At 29.0% G+C, this 22346-nt stretch overlaps 1 protein-coding gene across 1 annotated transcript in view; it reads right to left on the reverse strand.

Annotated features, from left to right (window-relative positions):
* Window positions 1–22346, reverse strand: part of LOC129958731 (dual oxidase-like) — a 184571-nt gene that overhangs the window by 11737 nt on the left and 150488 nt on the right. Inside the window, exons 14-22 of the mRNA XM_056071388.1 lie at window positions 19241–19378; window positions 18305–18406; window positions 16543–16748; window positions 14390–14575; window positions 7900–8122; window positions 6840–7112; window positions 5309–5351; window positions 3636–3799; window positions 2805–3035 (exon numbers count right to left, since the gene is read on the reverse strand). Coding sequence (XP_055927363.1) covers window positions 2805–3035; window positions 3636–3799; window positions 5309–5351; window positions 6840–7112; window positions 7900–8122; window positions 14390–14575; window positions 16543–16748; window positions 18305–18406; window positions 19241–19378 — 1566 coding nt within the window. The remainder of the gene's footprint in view (window positions 1–2804; window positions 3036–3635; window positions 3800–5308; window positions 5352–6839; window positions 7113–7899; window positions 8123–14389; window positions 14576–16542; window positions 16749–18304; window positions 18407–19240; window positions 19379–22346) is intronic.

Below are 22346 nucleotides of genomic sequence, written 5' to 3' on the forward strand. Positions count from 1 at the left end.
TAATAATAAAATAAATTCGTTATATTAATCAAAGGATGCAAAGTTATGCATCGTTTTCAGTATGGAAGAAGACTAGAAACCTCTAAGAGCTAAAATAATTTTCATGGAGCATACGAGTTGGGATATCAGAAATTTAGGATTATTCGCAATTGGTATATTAATGGAAGATAATTCCTCAGATGATAATTTAAATGAAGACAGAGGTTAAAAAGTTTTTTTCCGATTACATTTAAAGACGCAATGTATTCCACTGAAAATCTTCGAACTAATTTTAGTTGTTATGAAGCATATTAGTGTGTATACATTCAATGGGCTTAAATGGATTCATAATGTTGTATTTAGTAAGTTGTATTTAAAAGTAAATTATTAATTTTGTAAAAATTCGCTTTAGATAACAGAAAAATTTGAGAAACAGGTCATTAGAAATATATAACATTTAAATTTCAAGTAATATAACTACTAACTTCATTCCAAATAATTATATTTTACTTTGGAAATTTCATCGCCTAGAAAGATACCTCCAATTTATAACAAAATATTCAAATTATCAAACTATGTGCTTTGTTTTCTTTTTCATCGAAAGAGATATTTTTGATTCTCACTATCAGCAAAATTCAAAGATCACATTTTTGAAGATTTAAAATTATTTTCCTACATTCTCTCTGCAGTTACATGTTTATTTCATGTTGTTGTTTCTTATGGCACTTGCCATGGGCAAGCCCGCTGTTCGAAAACAGCCGATTTAAGCCTGAGGGGGAGTGCCTCTTGTTTCTATAGTAGCGCCATCTAGGGCCAAGAGAACGACTTAGCTACACACACGTCACAACCCTTTTTACGGGGACTTCATCCACTCATCCACAGATCGTAATTTAGACCTGAATCAGAGAACAATCACCCCTGATCCAGTACCCCCAGTGGTATTACTCTCGACATGGAGGACTTTGTGACCACGACAGATTTAACGCGCGTCAGCCACCAAGCACGCGGGGAATATTCGGCTGGCGGGGTTCGAACTCGCAACCTAAGGGACGCGAATCCGACGCTCTACAAACCAGGCTATCCCGGCCTTTTATTTCATGATCAAGAATATCCAATTCTGATTAATAAATAATATTCTACCATTCTTGTTCAACTTTTTTTAAAAGAAGGAATGATACCGCTATTGTATTGAATTATGAAAAAAAAAAAAAAAAAAAAAAAAAGAACCTGTAAATACAAAAAAAAAAAAAAATCATTGATAATCAAATCAAACCAGTTTTTGTAACAAAACGCACCATAGAATTATGATTGATGGGAAGAAACCCATTTTGACAGATTATCAGGTTTGATGAATGTATAATTTAAATGTTAAAAATAAAGATTGATGCGTGTAGGGCGAGAGTTTATGTAAAGTAACAGACAGTCATTGAAAATAATAATTTCACAGATTTCTTCTAAGGTATAATGACAGAGGATGAAAGATTCGCCTGTCGAACATTTTCTATGCCTTGAATTTAGATTCCTTGATTCGTTTTCTTACTTTTTTCCTGATAAAATTACTAGAATTTGAGTTGCTCAATGACCTGGTAATATTTCCGACTAAAAGACTCCAGTTGAAAGAACTGAAAGATGTGTTTAATGGTGGTAGATACTATCTCTTTTAACGAGATATAGCATAAAATGAACTACAAAAAAAGTAAATTTATACCATTAAAAGAAATTACTCATCATGGAAAATAAACCATGAAATTTTTTTCACTAGACTACAGAGGAAAAACAACTGTGACTATTAAATAAATATAATTCCCCTCACTGTTAATAGTATTCAATACACATGATGGATAATTGTTTTTATTTTCTTATATTATTAACTTGCATAACGCAAACAGAAAATTCACTCAGCATTTCTAACTAAATGATATGATTGATGGAAGAAAATTAACAAGAGAAGATTTGTTGGCCAAATAAAAAAAAAATTCACTGCAATTATAAAAAGAGAATAAAATTGTTTGAATGAAAATTCTTTATTTTTAGCAAATGGAGTTTATAAATATCATTTCTTTCTCTCAGTTATTCGTCAGATAGTAAGTAGCCTTAGGCGATGATGCGGGTTTGCCAGGATTAATGGCTATTAAAAATTTCAGCGAAATCATTTATATATAGCTAAATCTTAATAGCTTCTTTAGGAAAGCAGTTATAAATTTCAAATTTTTAAGGTATGCAACACATTTTAGAGTCCACACACTATATTTTTCGTTGTGCTATGTGGTTGTTAATTTTACATCATATAGTACAACCACGTTGAACCTTAATCGTTTCTTGAGTTAAATCAAAACAATAAATGCAGCAAAATTTCTAAATATTTAATATGGAAAAAAGTATAATATTCATACCTATATCACCAAAAATGAAATTCAGGATACCATACAGGGTGCGGTATAAATGCGTGCAAACTTCAAAAATTCATAACAAAAGAAGTAAGGTTCGGTAAAAAATTGGGGTTTGCGGAAATATGTTAAAAAAAGTATTTCGATTTTTTTTCCCAATTGAAAATGTTTGATAGATGGCGCTCACATGCCAAATGGAGAGGTTTATGCAAATCACAAGGCTGGAAGTGGATCCATCATTAAACGTTAGCAGCAACGTTAGCTAAACGTTAGGATCAAGATCTTTCCATTAAGCCACTAAGGCTTGAGAATTAAAAGAAATGGAATTCCATTTCGTAGATATCTTTATTCTCCTGAAAATATTGTTTTATCTGCAACATGTAAGTTTAAATCTTCATAAAATCAGTTTTATTAAATGAATTTAAATAAAATACTTACGTGTAAAAAAGAGAGCCGTGAGAGCAACTATCTTGTGAAATTGAACGTGTGAATCGAGAGGAATAAACTGTTGGATTGATACTTCTCTCACTTTAGTGATGAGGTTCCTGCACATAGTCAGTAAAAGCACTGAGTAGCAAAAAGACAAAGAAGCTGCTGATCCTCTCGTGAAGGCAATGCCTACGCCCATCACATGTCGGAGATCCATGTGTTCCGTGAAGTAAGTGTAGTCTGAAAGAAGAGCAAGTTTTAGGAAAAATGCAGCACAAATCCGAAAATAATATTTGAAAAATAAAAATTTAATGTAAATGATGTGAAATCATCCATAGGTATACTAATCAAAATGAGTTACATTTAAAGCGAATAACGATGGTTTAAAAGTAATTTTAAGAGAAAATTTAAACATTTTCAAAGTTTTTCAATTCAGTCATTTTTCTTTTCTTTTTGGCTAAAGATGAATACACTTTCTAAAATTATTTATTACACTAAAATATTGACTATTTTCATCTTTAAATATAAAAAGTTAACTGTATGCCATAAATTTATAAAAAAATATCATGATGTTATCTCACATAATTATATTTTATTTATTCAGGCAAGCCTTGCGCAATAAAATTAAAACGAATATTTTTTAAAGTTGCCATACCGATCTATATTTTATTCTGTATGCTAAACAATCGGGTGTAAAGAAAAAGTATCCTTTGGAGTTGGAAAACTAAAAATAAAATGGCATTACTGAGAATTGATTTTAAAGTGCAATACTCTCATTTTAATTTTTTGCTGAAACTCTTTCATTAAACATTTTGAGCTATCACCAAGTTATTTACTTACACACAAATCTTTCCAGAAAGAGCACGATGTTGATGACATAAAACACGAAGAGATAAAATATGTGCTGCCTGTATTCTTCGAGAAAAGTAGCAACATGATTGTATTTCTGACGCCAGTAGTTTTTCCTTTCTTCGGGGTGGTGGTTTATTTGGAAGCTTGTCATCCTGAAAAATTATCCGAATTATAAACCAAACAATATTTCGAAACGATTATATATACTTATTATAATTTAAATTTTTTTGAATGTAAAAAATTTATTATAACGCTTTAAGAACGGTTTGCAGAAATTATTCTCAAGGTTATTTAGGGATGAATTTCATAATTTTGAAATGTGAAGAAATAACAGTAAAGGTAACTTAGCCGATTCCCTGAGGCATTAATAAAAAATCAAGTCCATCCGGAAAAAAAATCTCCAATTTTTAGCTCGAAGGTCGATAGATCAAATTACAATTCGAATTAAATGGAATCATGAAATTTTGTAACTACTAAAATCCGTGAGGTTTTCCTTACATCAATGAACTCAAATTTATCATAATATAAAAAATGCCTATTAAAAAAGTAGGTTCTTTTTTTTAAACGAAATTACATAACATTTTTACAGGAAGAGAAAGTTCTGTGGTTTTCTTTTCGATATAAAGTACTTTTTCGTTACATTGCATGAGCTTAACTTAAACTGAAGATTATGTTTGATTATTGTCGGATACCAACTGATTACCGGTAGATGTCATTTTCATCATCGTAAAACATCAGACCATCAGGTTGCGTAGGAAAGAAGGAATACGGCATCGAGTATATGAAAGGACTCGCAATGGAACAATAACGATGTACGAGGTTAAGGGCGAATCATCCCAAAATTATGACTAACAAGAAATTTCTGGAACTGCATAATTGTAAATATATTTTCTACTGTAAATATTCGCTTTTTAAATAAAATGCTACTTTTTCTACGTCATACAGCAGTTTAGATCTATTAAACTGGTCTAGTTTATTTATGGAATTTCAAACGCCCTAGTCAATCCACGCGCAACTGAAAATAAGTTTTCGCTACAGATGGTTACTTATTTTACCTCCAAAATTTCAAATTTAAGTAAAAATTAACAAAACTTATGACATGAATTTTTAATTTTGTAATGTCTTACCCTATCTACAATGATCATTTATTTAGTGCAACTTCAGAAATAATTTTTCCATGTAATGCATTTTTTTAAATATTGCACGTCTTGTTCAAAGAATTAAGTGAAATATTTAAAACGATAAGTATACCTTACAATTGGTGATATTCTAAATATTTTTAAAAATGCAAAAAAATGGACATTTCACATTAATGTTATTAGAGAGAAGCGTAATAATGGCATCATCAGATTGAAATTCATTTTTATAAATCACACATAATATTTAAAGTAAGTAGACGATTTATTTGACATGGAGGCACACCTAGTTTGAATGAAGACAGCAAATATTATTTCGAAAAAAAAATAATGATAAAAGATCGCTATTTTGGGAGGTGGAAAGGAAATTTTTCTATCAAATCAAAATAAAGTTTAGAATGTGACATTACAGCATCATTAAAATACTAAGCAGAAAGTATAAATAGAAAACTTAAGAATGTTAAAAAAATATAACTTTTATTAAGAATCTCTAAAAATTAATGTCAAAACAAGATAGTTTCTTACCTTGCGACATTAGTAGATGTATCCAGAAAATTTTGTTTTGCTCCTGAATAGATGAAACAAGGCAATTCATTAATAGTGAACCGATGAAAATTTATCAGAAGATTAACAGTAAATAACATTTTTTGCTGTTAAATTATTGTTTTTAAAAAAAATGCATTCTTTATTTTTTAAAATATGAATTCTTTAATGATAACCCCTGAGAATTATTGACTCATATTATACTATGACTTTGAAGAGCAATTCAGGATTGCAATTTATTTTAGCAAAGCTATATGTTATACAACAACCACAAATAAAAACTCGGAAATCCTAAATTATATATTTGAAAAAAAAGAAAAAGAAGTTATTAACTCTCTTCAGATTATCATGCAGTGCTTGAAATGTATTTTCAATGGAATTTTTTATCCGTTTATATAATAGTCCTCTGCGATCTGCGTGAAGTTGAAAATATTTCCCCCCTTTTCGCTTGCATCATTATTGGATATAAAATCCCAAATTATCTTATGGCAACTAGCAATTGAGATAGGCTAATTTTTATGTTTAAATTGACTGATATAATATATGATATAATTGACTGAATAAACCTAAGCATGAACGAACAGCAGATGTTAATGAGCTGAGGTCTGGAATTTTTATTATTTTATACTATTGTAATTCATTATATAATTCATTCAATTGAAAGTTATTGCTAATATTTTTCCACTTTTTAAAATTCTGTATATTATTTTTTTGTATTAGCAGATCACTATGTTCCAAACTGATTTTAGAGACTGTAACAATTGCATTACTCTTATCTTCTCTTTTGGATACTAGATGGCGATGCCTTATTAGGCTTTCCCATATGTCATCCCACAGTGCATTGCGATTGTAATGAGAATGAGATGTGATGCTGAACTGTGAAGCCGCGCGCGTGAATGTCTTGTCTTTGTGTTTGTTTAGTGTGTGAATGTGGTTATTAAAAGAAATATTCCTAAAAACATTCGTCCTGTTGCTTCCTGCATGGATCATAATAATCTACATACCACTACAAGATTAGTTTTAAGAGTTCGTAAACCTTATGGATAATGAAATCATCACTGCAAAGAAACAAAACTTCTAATGTTTACATCTAGAATTTGCTGCAAATTATATTTCTTTTACTCTTTAAAGGCTATGCCAATGTTCACATGATTTTCTACTGCAACTGTCGCTAGTTCATTCGTGATCATCAGAGCTCAGATACTGTTAACAGGACAGCAGCCTTATTACTAATAAACAACATCTTTTTCCATCATTTTGAGAAGAAAGTTTCCAAATAAGTGCATTCATATATATATTTTTGTTGCACCGTCATGAAAAAAGGATAAAATTATATCTTAGTGACAATATTTTCTTAGAGAATTTCAACGGTTCTTTTCAATGTAAGCGCAGTGATTAATTTTTAATCAATTTTATAAAGGATTATCGATTAATTGTTTAGTGATTAAAAGCAATCTGTAAGAAAAAAATACTGTGATCTGTAAGAAAAAAAAAGAGAGATTAGGGTTGTTACCTTTACAATCCAGACCAATAGCTATAAAATCTCCCTTAAATTCTCTCATCAGTACTTTGAAGTCTTCATAATTGAGCTTTTCTTTTTCATCGAGTCCCGCGGTGCTGAACATGCCTTTTATCAGTTCCATCACTTGATCCTCGCCCAAAGAGTTCGTTTTGGCGATGTCGACAAGCGATCGAAGCATCTTGGTCAGTTCTTGTTTGTCAATCACTCCATTTCCGTCATCATCACACATGTCGAAAATAACTCGAAGCTTCGCTTCAGTTTTACCTGAAAGGTCAAAGGAAGATACTTTCAAGGCAATGCTGAAAATTATATTTGGCGAATATTCAGTAAAGTGATTAAGAATAAATTTAGCTGCTTTTAAATTGGTCAAGTGAAATGAAGACATATCAGAAAGACCGTTTATACGCATTTTAAGGTACCCGCCGATCATCATCCACTGCCTTAGTTCAATTACTGATAGTTAATTACTTAAGAATAATACATATTAATAGTCATACTAAAGTATGAAAGCTTTTTCTCTTCTCATATGTATGTTCTAGAGGAAAACCATCATAATTCAAAGATAAACATCTTTTCAATATTTGAAATCATGTTAGACATTCTTCAAAACATCTCAAGGACTATCCTCATTAAAATGGGAACAATATGCATCATTTCACAGAAAAACTTGCAGCGTCACGTGAAAAAGACATAACAACATTATATCTATGAATTAATTTGCATACACATGATGAATGATTTAGAAATGAATTAATGATTAGCTATCAGAATTTAACAAGAATAACTAAGGTTAATTTTTGAACAAATATTTTATTGTAAGACCATATTTACATTCTAGCTAAATATTATCACAATGAGTAAATTATTTGTCTCCAATAATATTTCAAAAATATTTTGTTCGACAAGTATAATCCTTATAACCGGTGAGTGTATGCAAGATAACTAATAAGGTCTATCTATCAGATTTATTATTTCTTTAGATTATTACAGATGAATAAAATATAAAGTACCCAACCATGCCTCGAAAGTAAGGTATAAGATTGTAACATACCTCTCGAAAAGAGATCAACGGTATCCAGAAACTCTTGAAAACTAATTTGTCCATCCTTATCTTTATCGACACAATTGAACATGCGTTTGACAAATAAGGAATCGGGTTTCATTCCCAGGGCATCCGCGAACTCGTTCTTAGATAAAGATGTGCGCATCACCATGATGATGTCGCTTCCAATGTCCTCAAGTTTTCGTCGCTCACCAGGTTTCAGCCCAAAAGTCTGCGGAATGACAAAGTAGCATGTTACTCAAATTTACTGTTGATAAGGCACTCATAATTGCTTTAATGAGATTGAATGACATGACAATCAATCAAGGAAAAATAGTTTTCAAAGTATATATTTAAGTTCGGCAATGGGAAATATTTTGAGGTAAGTTCTTATTTCATGTTTAAATATTATCTTGTGAAGATTAAAAACAAATAAATCAAATAACTATAAATGATATGCAGATAAAATTTTATTTGTGACAACAGAATAGCAGAAGTACTTTATCATGTGTAATAATTTCTCTAGCTACTAATTCTTAAGACAGAAGAAGTATATGAACTAATTTAGTATACAAATATACTAAATTATTTATTATTTTAATTATTATACAATATTATTACGAGAAAAATATACAAATTTCCTTGTTGATGTGCTTTGAATATTTATTTGCATCTTCAGTATATATATTTTTTTCTTTTCAAGACATTTTCTTTTTCTTTCCTTTAATACATTAGGAGAGCAAAATAAATTTAAGAAAGAACTTTAACATATATTAATGGAATTACACAGATTTAAATTTAATAATTTTTTTAATTCACTGCCTTCAATCAATTCTTTCATTTCTTGAAATCATTCTTTGAACTCAATAATTGAAAGGGTCCTTAGCTCTCCTGCCGAATTGAACGAGCCTTTCAGAATTAAAAACATTGCAACCCTTTATTTTTTTCCTCGGAAATATTTGAAATGAAGATAAATGAGGTCGGATGAGCACAGTGGATGCTGAAGAACAATGACATCAAAACTGGAAAGCTCATTTTTAATAATAAAAGGCCAGTAAAACTTTTGTTAGCTTTCATTATTTTTACTGATGATGTTTTCTAAGGATAATGATTTACTGAAAAAAAAATCTATACTTTTAACAAAATTCATTCAAAAATGGATGGTTCGTTAACGTTAAACAATTTATAAAAATCATGCGCTTTATATTAAATACCCACGATACGACAAAGTGAAAGGGGCATAGGAACCAAATGAGTTAGAAAATACGTATCCTGCACAACGAATTTATTTAAGTCATTAAGAGACATCTCTCAGAAACGTTCTCGCATATTCTCCAATAAAGATCTTGTCTCTCTTCACTCCCCACAAAATCGTGGATCTTGAAAATGGCCGCGAATACCTTGCATAGCACAACAGTTACTAAATATTGATCTTTGGTGCAAAGCTAGCTTTTTCACTGAATTTATCTCGGGAATATAAATGCCGGGAGTTCTTTGGACCGACCCATCGAACCAACATTTGACATGACACTACTGTTGCAGACACAAGATAACATACCGAATTTCAATCATTTAATTTATTGCGTTTATATATATGCGGAATACAGAATGACAGACAGTCAAACATTCGACGAATTTTGTTCAAAATTTAATAAGTCTATATTTGAGATACTAAACGTGCGTACCAAATTTTATCTACCAAGCTCTTTGCGTTTTGTAGTTATCGAGTTCATTTGTACTTGAACAGCTAGACTTCCTGTGTATGGATTTCGTTCAGAATTTGATAAAAATCTATGAATTTTGTGATGATTTCATATACCAAATTTCAGTCATCTAGCTCAAAGCGTTTTTGATTTATCGATATAAATCGAGACAGATATAATGCCCGAAAATTGTCGTTTTTCGGGTTCAGGGTAGCCTAAAGCGTAAAAATTCGTCAAAATCTCGAGTTCGAATTTGATGATTACAATAATTTTTCTATACTTTGTATACTAGAAAGCAAAAAAGGACCATTTATCATGAAATATTTGAGGAAACCTTCCTAAAAAACATAACGGTTAAAAATATATCCAATTATATAAAAGATATGAAAAGCAAAATAAAAAATAAGGTATTTTAATTTATGAATTATTCTCTTAGAATATATGCAATATTCCAAGAATAAAATATAATTAATTCAAATGATTTATGCAACATTTTTCTGTTTCAGGTCTTTTATAAGGCTTTGTGTAGAAAGACCGAACAACGCCGGGTACTCTAGTATTTGGCTATGAATGTTAATATGTTATGAAAACCAGTATATAGTCAGTGATGCGCGTTTCGCGTTGTTTCCGATTCTTTTAAAATTTTCAAGATTCGGAATTCACAACTAAAAAGTCAGAAGGAAATAATGCCAGGAAGATTCTGAGACACGCTGAAGTACAATTGCAATTGAGGTCTTAAAAATCAACAGTTATTGACCTACAGCTTTTTCCCACTAGCCAAATCATAAATCTGAATATTTTAATTTGAATATTGAATTTATTTTTAACCTAAATTTCAATAGATTTCTCCATATCTACAGACATCATATAATTTGAAAGCATTAAGAAATATAGAAAAATCGTAAATGGAGATGAAGCTGTAAAATTAAACGACTTGCACTAAAATTTAAACAATGATAAATCTGAAACTAAATGCGATCTTGCAAAAGCGTGGCAAATAGTCATTATCACATATTAAATATGAATTACTTTTAGTAAATATATGTGCAATGTGTACGAGTAAATATAAATGCAATATTTTATCAGTTGTTTTGAATCATACATTATTATTTAAAAATGTTTTTATTTACCTTCCCTTTGTTTATTTGAACTGCCCATGTATTCGCATTACTGACAAACTGCCAGTTGACTTAGCTCATGCTATCGAGTTCAAATGAATAGTTGAAACATAAATATAAACAAGCGAAATACAAGTTCCTTTGAGAAGATCTTCTGATAAACATTTATGAAGTACTAAATTAGAAATTCATCCATCTCTGTCAAGAGATAAATATAATATATATAAATCTTTCTACTCTTTTTTTAAGGCTTTTAAAAGATGATTTTCTATCATTCTCACATTATCTCCACTTGTTGAAGGAATTGCAATACAACGAACGCACAAATAAGACAATCGTAAACAATTTATTTCTACTTTTCGAATCTGAAACACTAGCGGTGTTTCGGGAACAAGCGATGTAATCATAAAACACGTCTTCAGAAAGAAACGAAACGGATAAGTGAAAATTATATGTTTCGCAAAAACTGCTCTATCCTACTTCTTGAATAAGGAAAAAAATAATGAAAGAAACTGTTATAAAAAAAAATTAAATTACGAGCCCGTGAGGAATTTTTCTCGTTTTCCTTTCTTCTTCTTCATGTTTAAGAAGTTCCTTTTATCTTCCCCCATTCTATTGCGATATATTTCTGACGCTTTAAAAATTATTTGGTTTGTTGACCAAACAAGATCAAGAAAGAAAAATCAAAACTATAATAACTATAAATTACGTTAGATTAAAAAAATTAAGGAAAGTTTCGAAATTCTTTCAGTTTCCGTAAAATCCTTTTTGACATTTTCCCTAAATTTCATTTTTTTAAGACGACAAATCGCTGCTTATTCTTCGCTAGATTTAATCCTTGCCGTTATAAAGAAATTACAATCGGAATGGATTAAGATATTTTTGGAATATTTTTAGGTAAAATTTTGTTCGTCATGAACAAATTACAAATAAATTGATTTCCATATATTTTAAGCAATATAAAATTGCAAGATATTTCATAAAAGTGACATATTTTTCCTCTAATATATATTTTTACTAGCTGTTATACCTTCGGCTCCTCCAGTGTTTTTTCTATTCTTTATGCAAGAAAAAGAAATATTTTTTCTTCATACCGTATTCAATTCCTTAAAATGTTTCAGGACCGTAAACTATGATAAATTACTATTTCAATGTTTTCTGATAAACTACATTCTTAGTTTCACTAAATGGTGTATATATGCTACCGTTAAAGTTTGAAATCAGTTATTTTATAGAATACCTAGTTATTCCATGAAATAACTGATCGTGTTCGTTAAAGTGTAAAACTCTCTTGTATTTCATGGTTTAACTAGTTATTTCATAGAATAACGATCTGCAGCCCGTTAAAGTGTAAAATAATCTATATCATATATCTCGCATGACAATACATTTCGCTCCGGTCAGTTGCTACAGCTCAAAGTTTAGGTACTGGCCAGAGATTTAAAAAATGTTCGTGTAAAACCAGTGTGTCAACAAAAAATGTTTTTATTTTAGAAATAATGTTCTTTGTAATTCCACGTGTCATTTTAGTAATCCTTGTTGTAACAAATGATTTTATGGTACGTTTCCATAAATACCATTTATACGCTGCATAAATTAGATAAATTGCTTCTTTTTCATTTTAATTGTCTATCATTAGTTTCATTTCATTTTAGATAAATTGTTTATTTTACACTTTAACTGTCTCATTAGTTAATTTATAGAATACCTAGTTATTTCATAGAATAACTAGTTAAAGTGTCAAATTAATAACATATTACACACTTTAACGGACACGATCAGTTATTTCCTGGAATAACTAGGTATTCTATGAAATAACTGCATTATATACTTTAACGGTAACATATATATGAAGTTTAGCAATCTCCCTATTCGAGAAAAAGCTGCCCATAGCTGGCGAGGGGGGGGGGGGCATGGAGCTCCTTTAATCCAAGTTTTATATTTTAAGAGCTTATTATTGAACCTTATTAATGGTTATTGGGAAATAATGCTAACTGGATTGAAAACTTTAATAGTTAAACGGTACATCACTTGGATTAAGAGAAATGCGGAAAAAAGAAGCAGCTTTCTCTTATTCCAGTAATAATAGTTATTTGAATTCAATAAGCCAAAAACTTGCTTTTGTGTACTAAATATTTGAGTGGATTTAAATTCCGAAGTGGTATGATAAGCGAATCGACTTTTAGATTCAATGCATAAGATGGATTAAAAAAATTCGATAGGCTAATAGAAAACTTTCTCTTCATACATCGTAGTGTCTACAAATTTATACGTTTTGGAATTTCCTAATAACTGTTTAAAAGATAATTCTGTTTATTTTATAAATGTATTCATTCACCCTAATTCAAGTGAATTAAAATCACGCTTTCACAGTGCCAACAGAGGTTCTTATATTTAATTGAATTGTAGGTAAAAATGTTTCGCGTGAATACTTTTAAAAAAAAAAAGGAGTATTTACTGAAAGTTTTAAGATAGTAAAAATCAGAATTTATTAATGTAAGGAAAATATTTTTTTTTATTTTATTAAGGAAAATATTTGTAAATTTACAACAGTCATTAAAGACATATGATACGGCACCTGAAAGCATATTTATTTTCATTTAGTGAGTTAAAACTTTAAAAGATACCAAAAACGATTTTTAAAAGTTATAGCTTAAAACTAAATCACTGTGGAGACATATTAAAAGGTGATTATTCCCTGAAATAAAATCAAAAGTGAAAATATTTGAAGACGACAATTTAGCATTGGCAAAGTTATGCAAATGATAGAAATAAATAAACAGCGAAAAAGTTTTATTATTTCTACAATAAAAATAAATTTTTATTTTACAAATTATGATTAAAAATTAAATATGGCTGGATGTTAATGGAATTGGTTTCTCTAGAAAGCTAATGTTCTGAATTTTCATGTAGGTGTAGTATTGGTTTTTGTTTGTCAATGTGTTCCGAAAATAGGATGACACAATGCTAAATTTTTCTGTATCCATTTTATCCATTTGAGGCAGGAGGGGTTTGAAAATTAGTAGAGTAGTTAATCTTCAGGTTGCTACTCGTTCGAATCAATTAAAAGGTACGGCTCTTTTTAGGGTTCAAAGAAACAAACAAATAGAAAAATTTTATATAAAGATTATTAAACATTTGTGACTCATTGTGCACCATCGATGCAAAATTTGAGGTTTACAGAAGTAAATATATACCAAATTATTCAACCTGTATACAAAACAATTCTTTTTGAAAAAGATTTAATAAAGGTAATGAAGAATAATTAAACAGAATAAAGAAAGTGAATAAATTTCTGTCATCGAGTTTACAAACTTGCGAATGATTATAGTTCGAAAGACAGTCAACTCTTGGATTGGATTCCATTATATGTGGAATCAGAATTAATACCACAACGCGATGGTGAATACAGAGACAAACTTTGAATAAATGTGGACTAAAAACTTGGCACATTTGCTTCTGCATATCTAAATCTTCGGTCACTAGTCACTTGCATGTTTTTAAAAAAAAAATTTTCTTTTTCAATCAAATTAATTTTTGAGACAAAGGAATTGTCGATTGCATAATTAAACCATAATATAATTGAATTAGATTTGATTTGTAACCTTTAGTTGAAAAGAGTTTTTGATTGAAAAAAATCAAGCAAATAATGAATTATCACAGAAAGAATTTACTTACCAAAGCGTAAGCTTCTCTAAAGAAATGCTCCAGCCTTTTTTGACGCTTCTCCTTTGTTTCAGCATTGGCAAGCATGGCTTCTCTATAAGTTTGAATAGTTTCTAATGTTTTTTTTCGGCCCGATAAAAACACTTCTAATTTGTTGAGAAACTTCTTTCTTGCAGCCTCATGCTCGAATTGAAGAACCTATAAGTATTTCACAAGTATCCAGATATATAATTACAGAATAATTTATAATTGTGCCAGTTATAGATATTACATTTTTCATGTAATTTATTACTTTACAGAAGTGTCTTTGACAAAGATTATTACATGCTATTTAAAGCTTTAAAGCAATTGCAAATCTTCGACATGAATTTGAACTTTTGGTAGAATTTTATTTATTTACAAAAAGAAATCAGTATCTTCTTTTTCTTTCATATATCAATTGTATCAAGTTAAAAAAAATCGTTGAAATCTTTCCCGTAAGGTAATGTCACAGAGGCCTATCAAATCCTACCTGAGCTCATCGAAAAAAATATTTTTTCAAAAACTGATTACATCTTTGATTAACTGAAATGTTGAAATTTACTCTCAGTGGCTTCGAAATTTATTTTGGCAAAAACAAATAATTTTATACCGCTTTAAATAAGCGATTCTGTAATATCAATTTTATATCTATGGTTTTTTTTCTCTCCAATTTCAATAAAAAAAAATTATGAATATTTTATAGCAATACATTTCATCGTTTTAGTTACAGAAATTATATATATTCATGAGTGTTGCGACGACATGACGTCTTTCTTGCACGAACTTTATGGCTGCATAGATAAATTTAGCTGCGAGAATAAATTTTAGAAACAAAATACAAGCAGTAAAACAATTCAAGCTTAGAACATTATCATGTTACGCTGTTTTGGACAGAGATTCGAATTTAATTTAAATTTTTATTACAGAAGCAAAGAGGAAACTAATTTTATTCTTTTTATAAAGATTTATATTTACATTTAATCAGAGCTACGAAAGAATCACTTCACGTTTCTAAAAAATCAAATACGTGAAAAGCCGATAAAGAAATTTTATTTCAAGCACAAATGCCAATAAAGAAACAAAAGGGAAAGAATAAAGTAAGAATGTTAAAGGATGACGAACTTTCATTCAACTGATATTTAATCATGAATAAAAAATAAAATTGTGTAATAAGAAGCTATGCCGGATAATGAGTTATTTAAAACAAATTTGACTTCATTTTCTAATTAGTTCCTCTTTCCATTCTACTATTTTAAGGAAGTAAAATAATATAACATAATTCTTTTTTTAAAGAAGTCTGCTTGTTTATGCTCAAAACTCATTTTATAAAAATTAATTCAAAAATTTATGCTGCATTTTCAAAAACGTTGTTTACGTCTTTATAGTTTTAATTATTAGCACATCGTAGACACTATTAGATGAAAATCATCTATAAAAATCATTAATTTATACTCGCATCTAATGCTTATTATTTTTAAAGCCAATTGATTATATTAAAATGCGTTCTTTTTTGAATATCCTATCTCATCCATGCATGAGAAGTCACACGATTCAGACGAATGATTCACACCTTCCGGCACCAATTAAAGTGATTTCGACAATTTCATTAACTATCGGCACTTTTTTACATATCATTTCACTTCTCTTGCTAATAATCTATGCACTAGCAGGGGATTTTTAAAAAAAGGGAAGAATCCAACATTTTAGAAATATACAGGCTTTTATTATATTTTAAAACTATTTTCATGTAATTAATATCTTGAATTGAAAGCTTTTCCTTCAAGTTCTCTAAGTACACATATTAGCTCAATATTCTTCACATGTCTATAAAGAAATATATGAATCTTTTTTCCCGTATTTATAGCCGTAATTCGGATAATAGAAAATAATTATTTGGATTAAAACAGATTGAAATTGCTATGTTAGTAGTTTTCATCAATAAGTACAAAACATATTTCTAAAAAATAATCTTATATGACGACATACAATATATAAATTGAAATGAATTACATAAATTACTAAAGAAACATTTACATTGAATGAAAATTAAAATGGCGCAGAATTTAGATAGTAGGTTTGGTATGCTTACACCAATTTAATTTTTAAGTATGTAATTTTAGTTTTGATTCAGAGATATTACTTACCAGATCATGATCACGTGGTGACCTAATCAGTACCATAGGCTTTTTGTGAGTATCTCTAGTAACCTCTATAACCAAGGAGGTCACAGATTTGAATTCAACTTTTCGCAAAACTTCTCCTTTTCGATTGATAGTGGTTATACATTCATCCGGGCCTATCTTGACCTTCACACACCGTTTGTGATTTTGGTGTAGCCATTCTTTCACATCTGTAAAACAGCGAAAAAAAATAAGTTATTTATATTTGTTAAGAACAGCATTATTAATTTTTCCTAAAAATGTAAGACATCATTCATTTAGATTTTTTTTCATAATAAAATACAATATGGAACCAGTAAATTAAAATTCGACTTCACAAGAAAACGCAGAAAAAACCTGCATGAAAAAGAAGGAAAGAGAATTCAGATATTGCAGATGATTATATCACTCAAGATGAACAAGCAGATGATTATATCACACAAGATGATCAAGCAGATGATTATATCACACAAGATGAACAAGCAGATGATTATATCAAACAAGATGATCATCTTGTTTGATGATTATATCATCATTCATCCAAAGTGTGATAATAGATGATTATATCAAACAAGATGATCAAACAGATGATTATTTCATTCGTGTTGAATTAAATAACTAGAAATAGACCATGTGCTTTACAATAGAAGCCCATTTTCGTTGCTGAAATGAACTCTTTAGATAATAAAGAAACTAAGGTATGATTTTTGGCGCCTAAAAGTAATATGAAATAGAATTTTAGAAAATTATTATTCCGCATGAAATAATTATAGACACAAAAGTAAAATTGAAAACCAACAAATTTAAGCATCCATTCCGATTTGGAAAGAGAGTAAGACATTGAAATCACAGTGTTAGCTGGTGGAATTAGATTGCACCAGATATTAAACTGGAAATTCATCTATGTTTCAGACAGACCGAAAATCGCACCAGTGAGATTTATTTATCAGATTGTTGTATGAAACTGACTTACACATTCTGATATTATTACTCAGAGTAAAACAAAGATATCATGTACTGGAATCATTGAGCATTCTAAATGCATCAATTACCGAAGTACTTTATTGTTGGAGAGTTTACATTTCGACATAACTGTAACACCTGACGCAGGAGAAATTCTTTTATTGTTTTGATTACTGTAACTATTCCATTATCCAGAAGTGCTTATAATTTTTAATATCGAAGATAGAGAAACGATAAAAGAATTTCTTTCTACATCCTCCGTGACAATGAGATTTTCCTTTCGAAAATAATAAAACAGAATACTCCAGGCTAAAATTAATTCAACTTTTATTTAATAAAAATCTAGTTTCAACCCAGATATTAATTTTTTAGGTGAAATAAAGTAAGTAATAAAAATTAAAACTGAATTTTTGTTTTAAGTTTTAAAAAAGTTGATGCAACACATCTAATGAAATTTATGTAAATTAAAATTCCCCTTAAATATATAAGACATGCAGAAGGAATTCTCAATAAAAATAAAATTTGGGATCATAAAGAACCAGATAAACATTTTTCAACTATCATATTTGGCAGTTAATGAAAATGTAGCTTATTTATTAGGTTTTGTACAGAATGGAAGAAATTAAAATTTTTAATTATTAAGCATACACGATCATTTAAGGGCAATTAAATAGAGGAATTAAATTAATATTTTTTTCAAGGATCAATCATCAAAATTCACTTATTTTGTGCATCAATAAATTTCTTTTAAAAAAATAAATAAAAAAGAGCATTCATTACTTACATAATTTATCGAAGTTCTTTCCAGAATTCTCTTTCTTGAGTTTAATCTCCCGTCGCCTTTTATTTTGAAGTTTAATAACTCCATAACCGAGACCGGCACACACTGTAAAAGAAGAAAATGAATAAAATATAACTAAATATCGGTGATAGGAAATATAATCTTACGCGTGTAATAATTGAAATTAATGAAAATTATTTATTTCATATGCTTTTTCTGCATATAGGCTGATTAGTAAATCTGGAACTCATTATTAAACAAGTCAAATATCCAATTCAAAATGTTTTATAGAAAACACCAAAAAGTTGGTAAATATAAGAATGATTAACGAGAGTAATCTAAAATGATTGATATTAATAGCTTAATAATATATGTAATTAATAACACTCCAGTTTAAAACTTTTAGTACAGAGGGCAACAAATATTTTTCCAAATCTTCTTGATTGAAAACTTTGCTAAATTCAAGTATTTTCAATAACACTTTAAGCCATCCCCCCCCCCCTCCCGAACTATCTCACAGCAAACGGTTCAAGGAAAATATTGTTTGTACTTTATTAAACTCCATTTAATAATAACATCAAATAATTTCAATAATACTAATTTTAAACTCTCGTATTTAATAAAATAGATTAAAAAAATTGGCAAAAAAAAAAAAATAGAAACTATTCATACAGGTAAATTTTATAATCAACTTTGCCTTCAAGTATGTCTACTTGTATGTCATTTGATCAGAGTTTGAGGATACAAATCAGATATACACGCAGGCTACGTATTTGTTGATCAATTTAAATGAATAGAATGAATAGTTTTAAATCAAATATTCATAAAAAATAAAGCAACCGACTTCAGCTTTATACAAATCGAATTAATCATATTTCATTGGTTAATAGGAGTTCTTTAAGAAAAAAAGAAAATATATCGATATAAAATAAGACTTACCAATTGGTATGAAAGCCAAAATAATACAAGAATAAATGTATGCTACTTCATTTCCATGAAAGTAGTCATAACCGTCAAGCATAAGACATGGTTCCATCATCGAGCCATTGAGTTGTGCTGGTTGTGGGCATATATCACCTAAAATACAAAAGATAGTTTGAGAAATAAATTTTCAGCGAAAAGTTGTTTTTATGAACCCCTAATTTATGAATTGTATATTTTGTTAGAGCAAAATTAAAGGGAATTTCCATTTCTTTACGATCATTAAAAATATATATTTCCTATCTTTCTCACGAGAACTTGCCTAAGCCTAATTTTTTTTTCATGCGATATGTAGAGAAGGAAAAAACAATTTTAAGAAGTATATAATGGAAATGTGAATATCTGTTTTTCAATCCTTATTCAACGAAAAAAAGTATATAATAAAGACACAATGGATGAAATGTTTTATACAAATTACAAAAGAAATTAATTTTTAAAAAAAAATAGAATTCAAGATTATCTATAAAGAAACTGTAAAAGGTTTTAAACAGAATGACTATTATTTCATCATTTAAAAAACAATGATGCAGTTAAAAAAATATATCAAAAACAAAATATATGTTTTATAATTCGTGATAAATCTGCAACTAAAAGAAAGAAACGAAAAGATTTGAGGTTTCAGATTCTTTTTGAAGTTTGAATGTTTAAAACCTTTTTTTAGGGTTTTTCACATTTACGCCTACCTATTTATTACTTGGATTTTAGCACGTTTATAAATGGCTTGAGAAAGTCTGTAAAAATATAAACAAACAAATCAATAAAGTTTTTACAATGCCTCCTTTTTCAAGCTTTCAATAAGTTCAATAATTTTTTTTTTAAATCTCGCCAACAATTTTTTTATTTGCTGCTGTAAGTGATTACTTAGTAATTTTTGTTCTATACTCCAACGAATACTCTTTGACTAAAATATCTTATTAATAGGAAAAATTCGAAATGTCATAAACGCATCGCCAGGATTTTATTTAATTATTTTCTCATTAAAATTCTAAATTCTTTATTTTATAACCTTAAAAGATCTAAAGAGAAACAAAATATCTTTTATTATTGTTTGTGATAATATTATATGATCAATATGTTTTTTATTAAAATGAGAAGATAAACAGAAGAATCATTGCGAATCCTTCTTTATTTCAGATCAGGAAGCCACTTTTTCGATAAGCAAATCACGTTTGAATTTTAATAATTTCTATGAATGAGTTGCATTAATTTTTTTTAATTTCTGAAAATACAGTTCAATTTTTGTTGTATTCACTTTATGCCTGTCACATAAAAAAAATATTTCCTTAGAACACAGATGTCATATGAAAAATACTAAACGTACGTCTTTTGAGTGAACGATGTTAAAAAAATTTCAGAATGAGTTTAGGAAGATCAATATTTCCAAGTGACTATAAAATTGTTTTCATGATATAATACATAATGAACTAAATACTTTTAATCACATGTGAAAAATGAATTAATAAATAATAAAAGTTTAATAAACTGTAAGAATGTCCTATTGCAAATTTCAAATGAAGCCCTACTTAACATCAAATGTATTATTTTATTGTTGTGCAGCTGATAATATTTATTCTGACAGAAAGCTTTCATTAAATAAAAAAGTATATTACCCTTGGTAGGCAGAAAAGAAAACGACTGGTTTGGAAATCTTTTAAACGTACTTGGGAAAATATTGACCGCAGAAAGAATGTTAAATAAAATACTATCATTCGTATTTGGTAAATTCAATTATATTTCTCATTACCTAAAAACATTCAACACATTGATAAATATTGCAATTAGTTTTGCAATTATCCATTCTTACTAGAGGTAAATTAAACGCATGTTGTTGAAAAGGATGGAAAGACATAACTGTGCAATTGCAACCATAAATAACAAAGAACATTCAAACAGTTAATTGAAATAAAGAGCTCATAGTTGTGTTTATGGTTTGGGCCATTAATATCGAGCTTTTTAACTTCTGTCCCATGAAAGTGCAGAAGTAAATGACAGAAGTCTGATTCAATGAGGTCACTCTTAGAAAAGCGATTTCAATAACGTGTTCACAGGGAGCGTAATTGGTTCCTCCCATTTGTCAGTCAAGAATCCCAAGTTGCCCAACCCACGCGGTTCATTAATTTTTTTTTTTGTCTGAGTTTGTCATTGTTTGAAAACTAAGATAAAAGAGCTTCGAGAAATGAATCAATCAGCAAATGTCAACAAATATGAAACTGGTTTCAATTTATCATTAGTTGAATTTGCTAAGATATTTCTGAAGTTCGTATAAATCAAAATCTTTAAGATCAAAATACAAGGCTTCCAGAAAAGAAATCCATCTCAAACATAGGAACGGCAAGAATTAATTACTAGAAACTTAAAATATCTCACGCAAAAGAAACAATGCATTCAATTCGATAACAAAAATAATTAGATTGTATTTATAGCAAAAAAAAAAAAAAAAAAAAAAAAAAAAAAAAACGAAACAAATTATTTTATTGACTTAAGCAAAATAAAAATGAATATGCAATCGATTATAATACAAAATACGACAGTAGCATGCTTGGTATATGCTCTTCGTTCTTCAATACATTAGTGGGAAATATCCCAACACCAGGAAGAAAAATTGCACAACATATTTATTGTAATGAAATATAAAATGATTACGATTTCAAGACTATAGGCGAAACAATATTTGTTCAGTTATTCGGAAAATGTAATGAAACTTATTTCCAGAAGCATTTAAGAAATTGTTAAATTGAAGCTTGATTGTTAATTGTTAGCTTGAAGCTGAATGCATCATTGCAATGTTTGATGTCGTTATCTGGCACATTTATTCTTCGATATTGCACCTGTTTAACAGAGACAGCTAGATCCATTGACGGGAATGTAAACGAAGTAGTTCTTTAATTATATTCCACTCATACTTAATCGGTTATATATATTTAATACAGAGTGCAGATACCTTTAAGGAGCTGTAGGAATGCAATTGACGTACGAATGTTATTGTCATTTCAGGCTAGAATTATTCATTTAATCGTTCATGCATGATATCACAATGAGTTGTCTCGGTATATTGATGCATAGT

The sequence above is a fragment of the Argiope bruennichi genome, chromosome 2 (genome assembly GCF_947563725.1).
Source record: "Argiope bruennichi chromosome 2, qqArgBrue1.1, whole genome shotgun sequence".
NCBI classification, from domain to species: domain Eukaryota; kingdom Metazoa; phylum Arthropoda; class Arachnida; order Araneae; family Araneidae; genus Argiope; species Argiope bruennichi.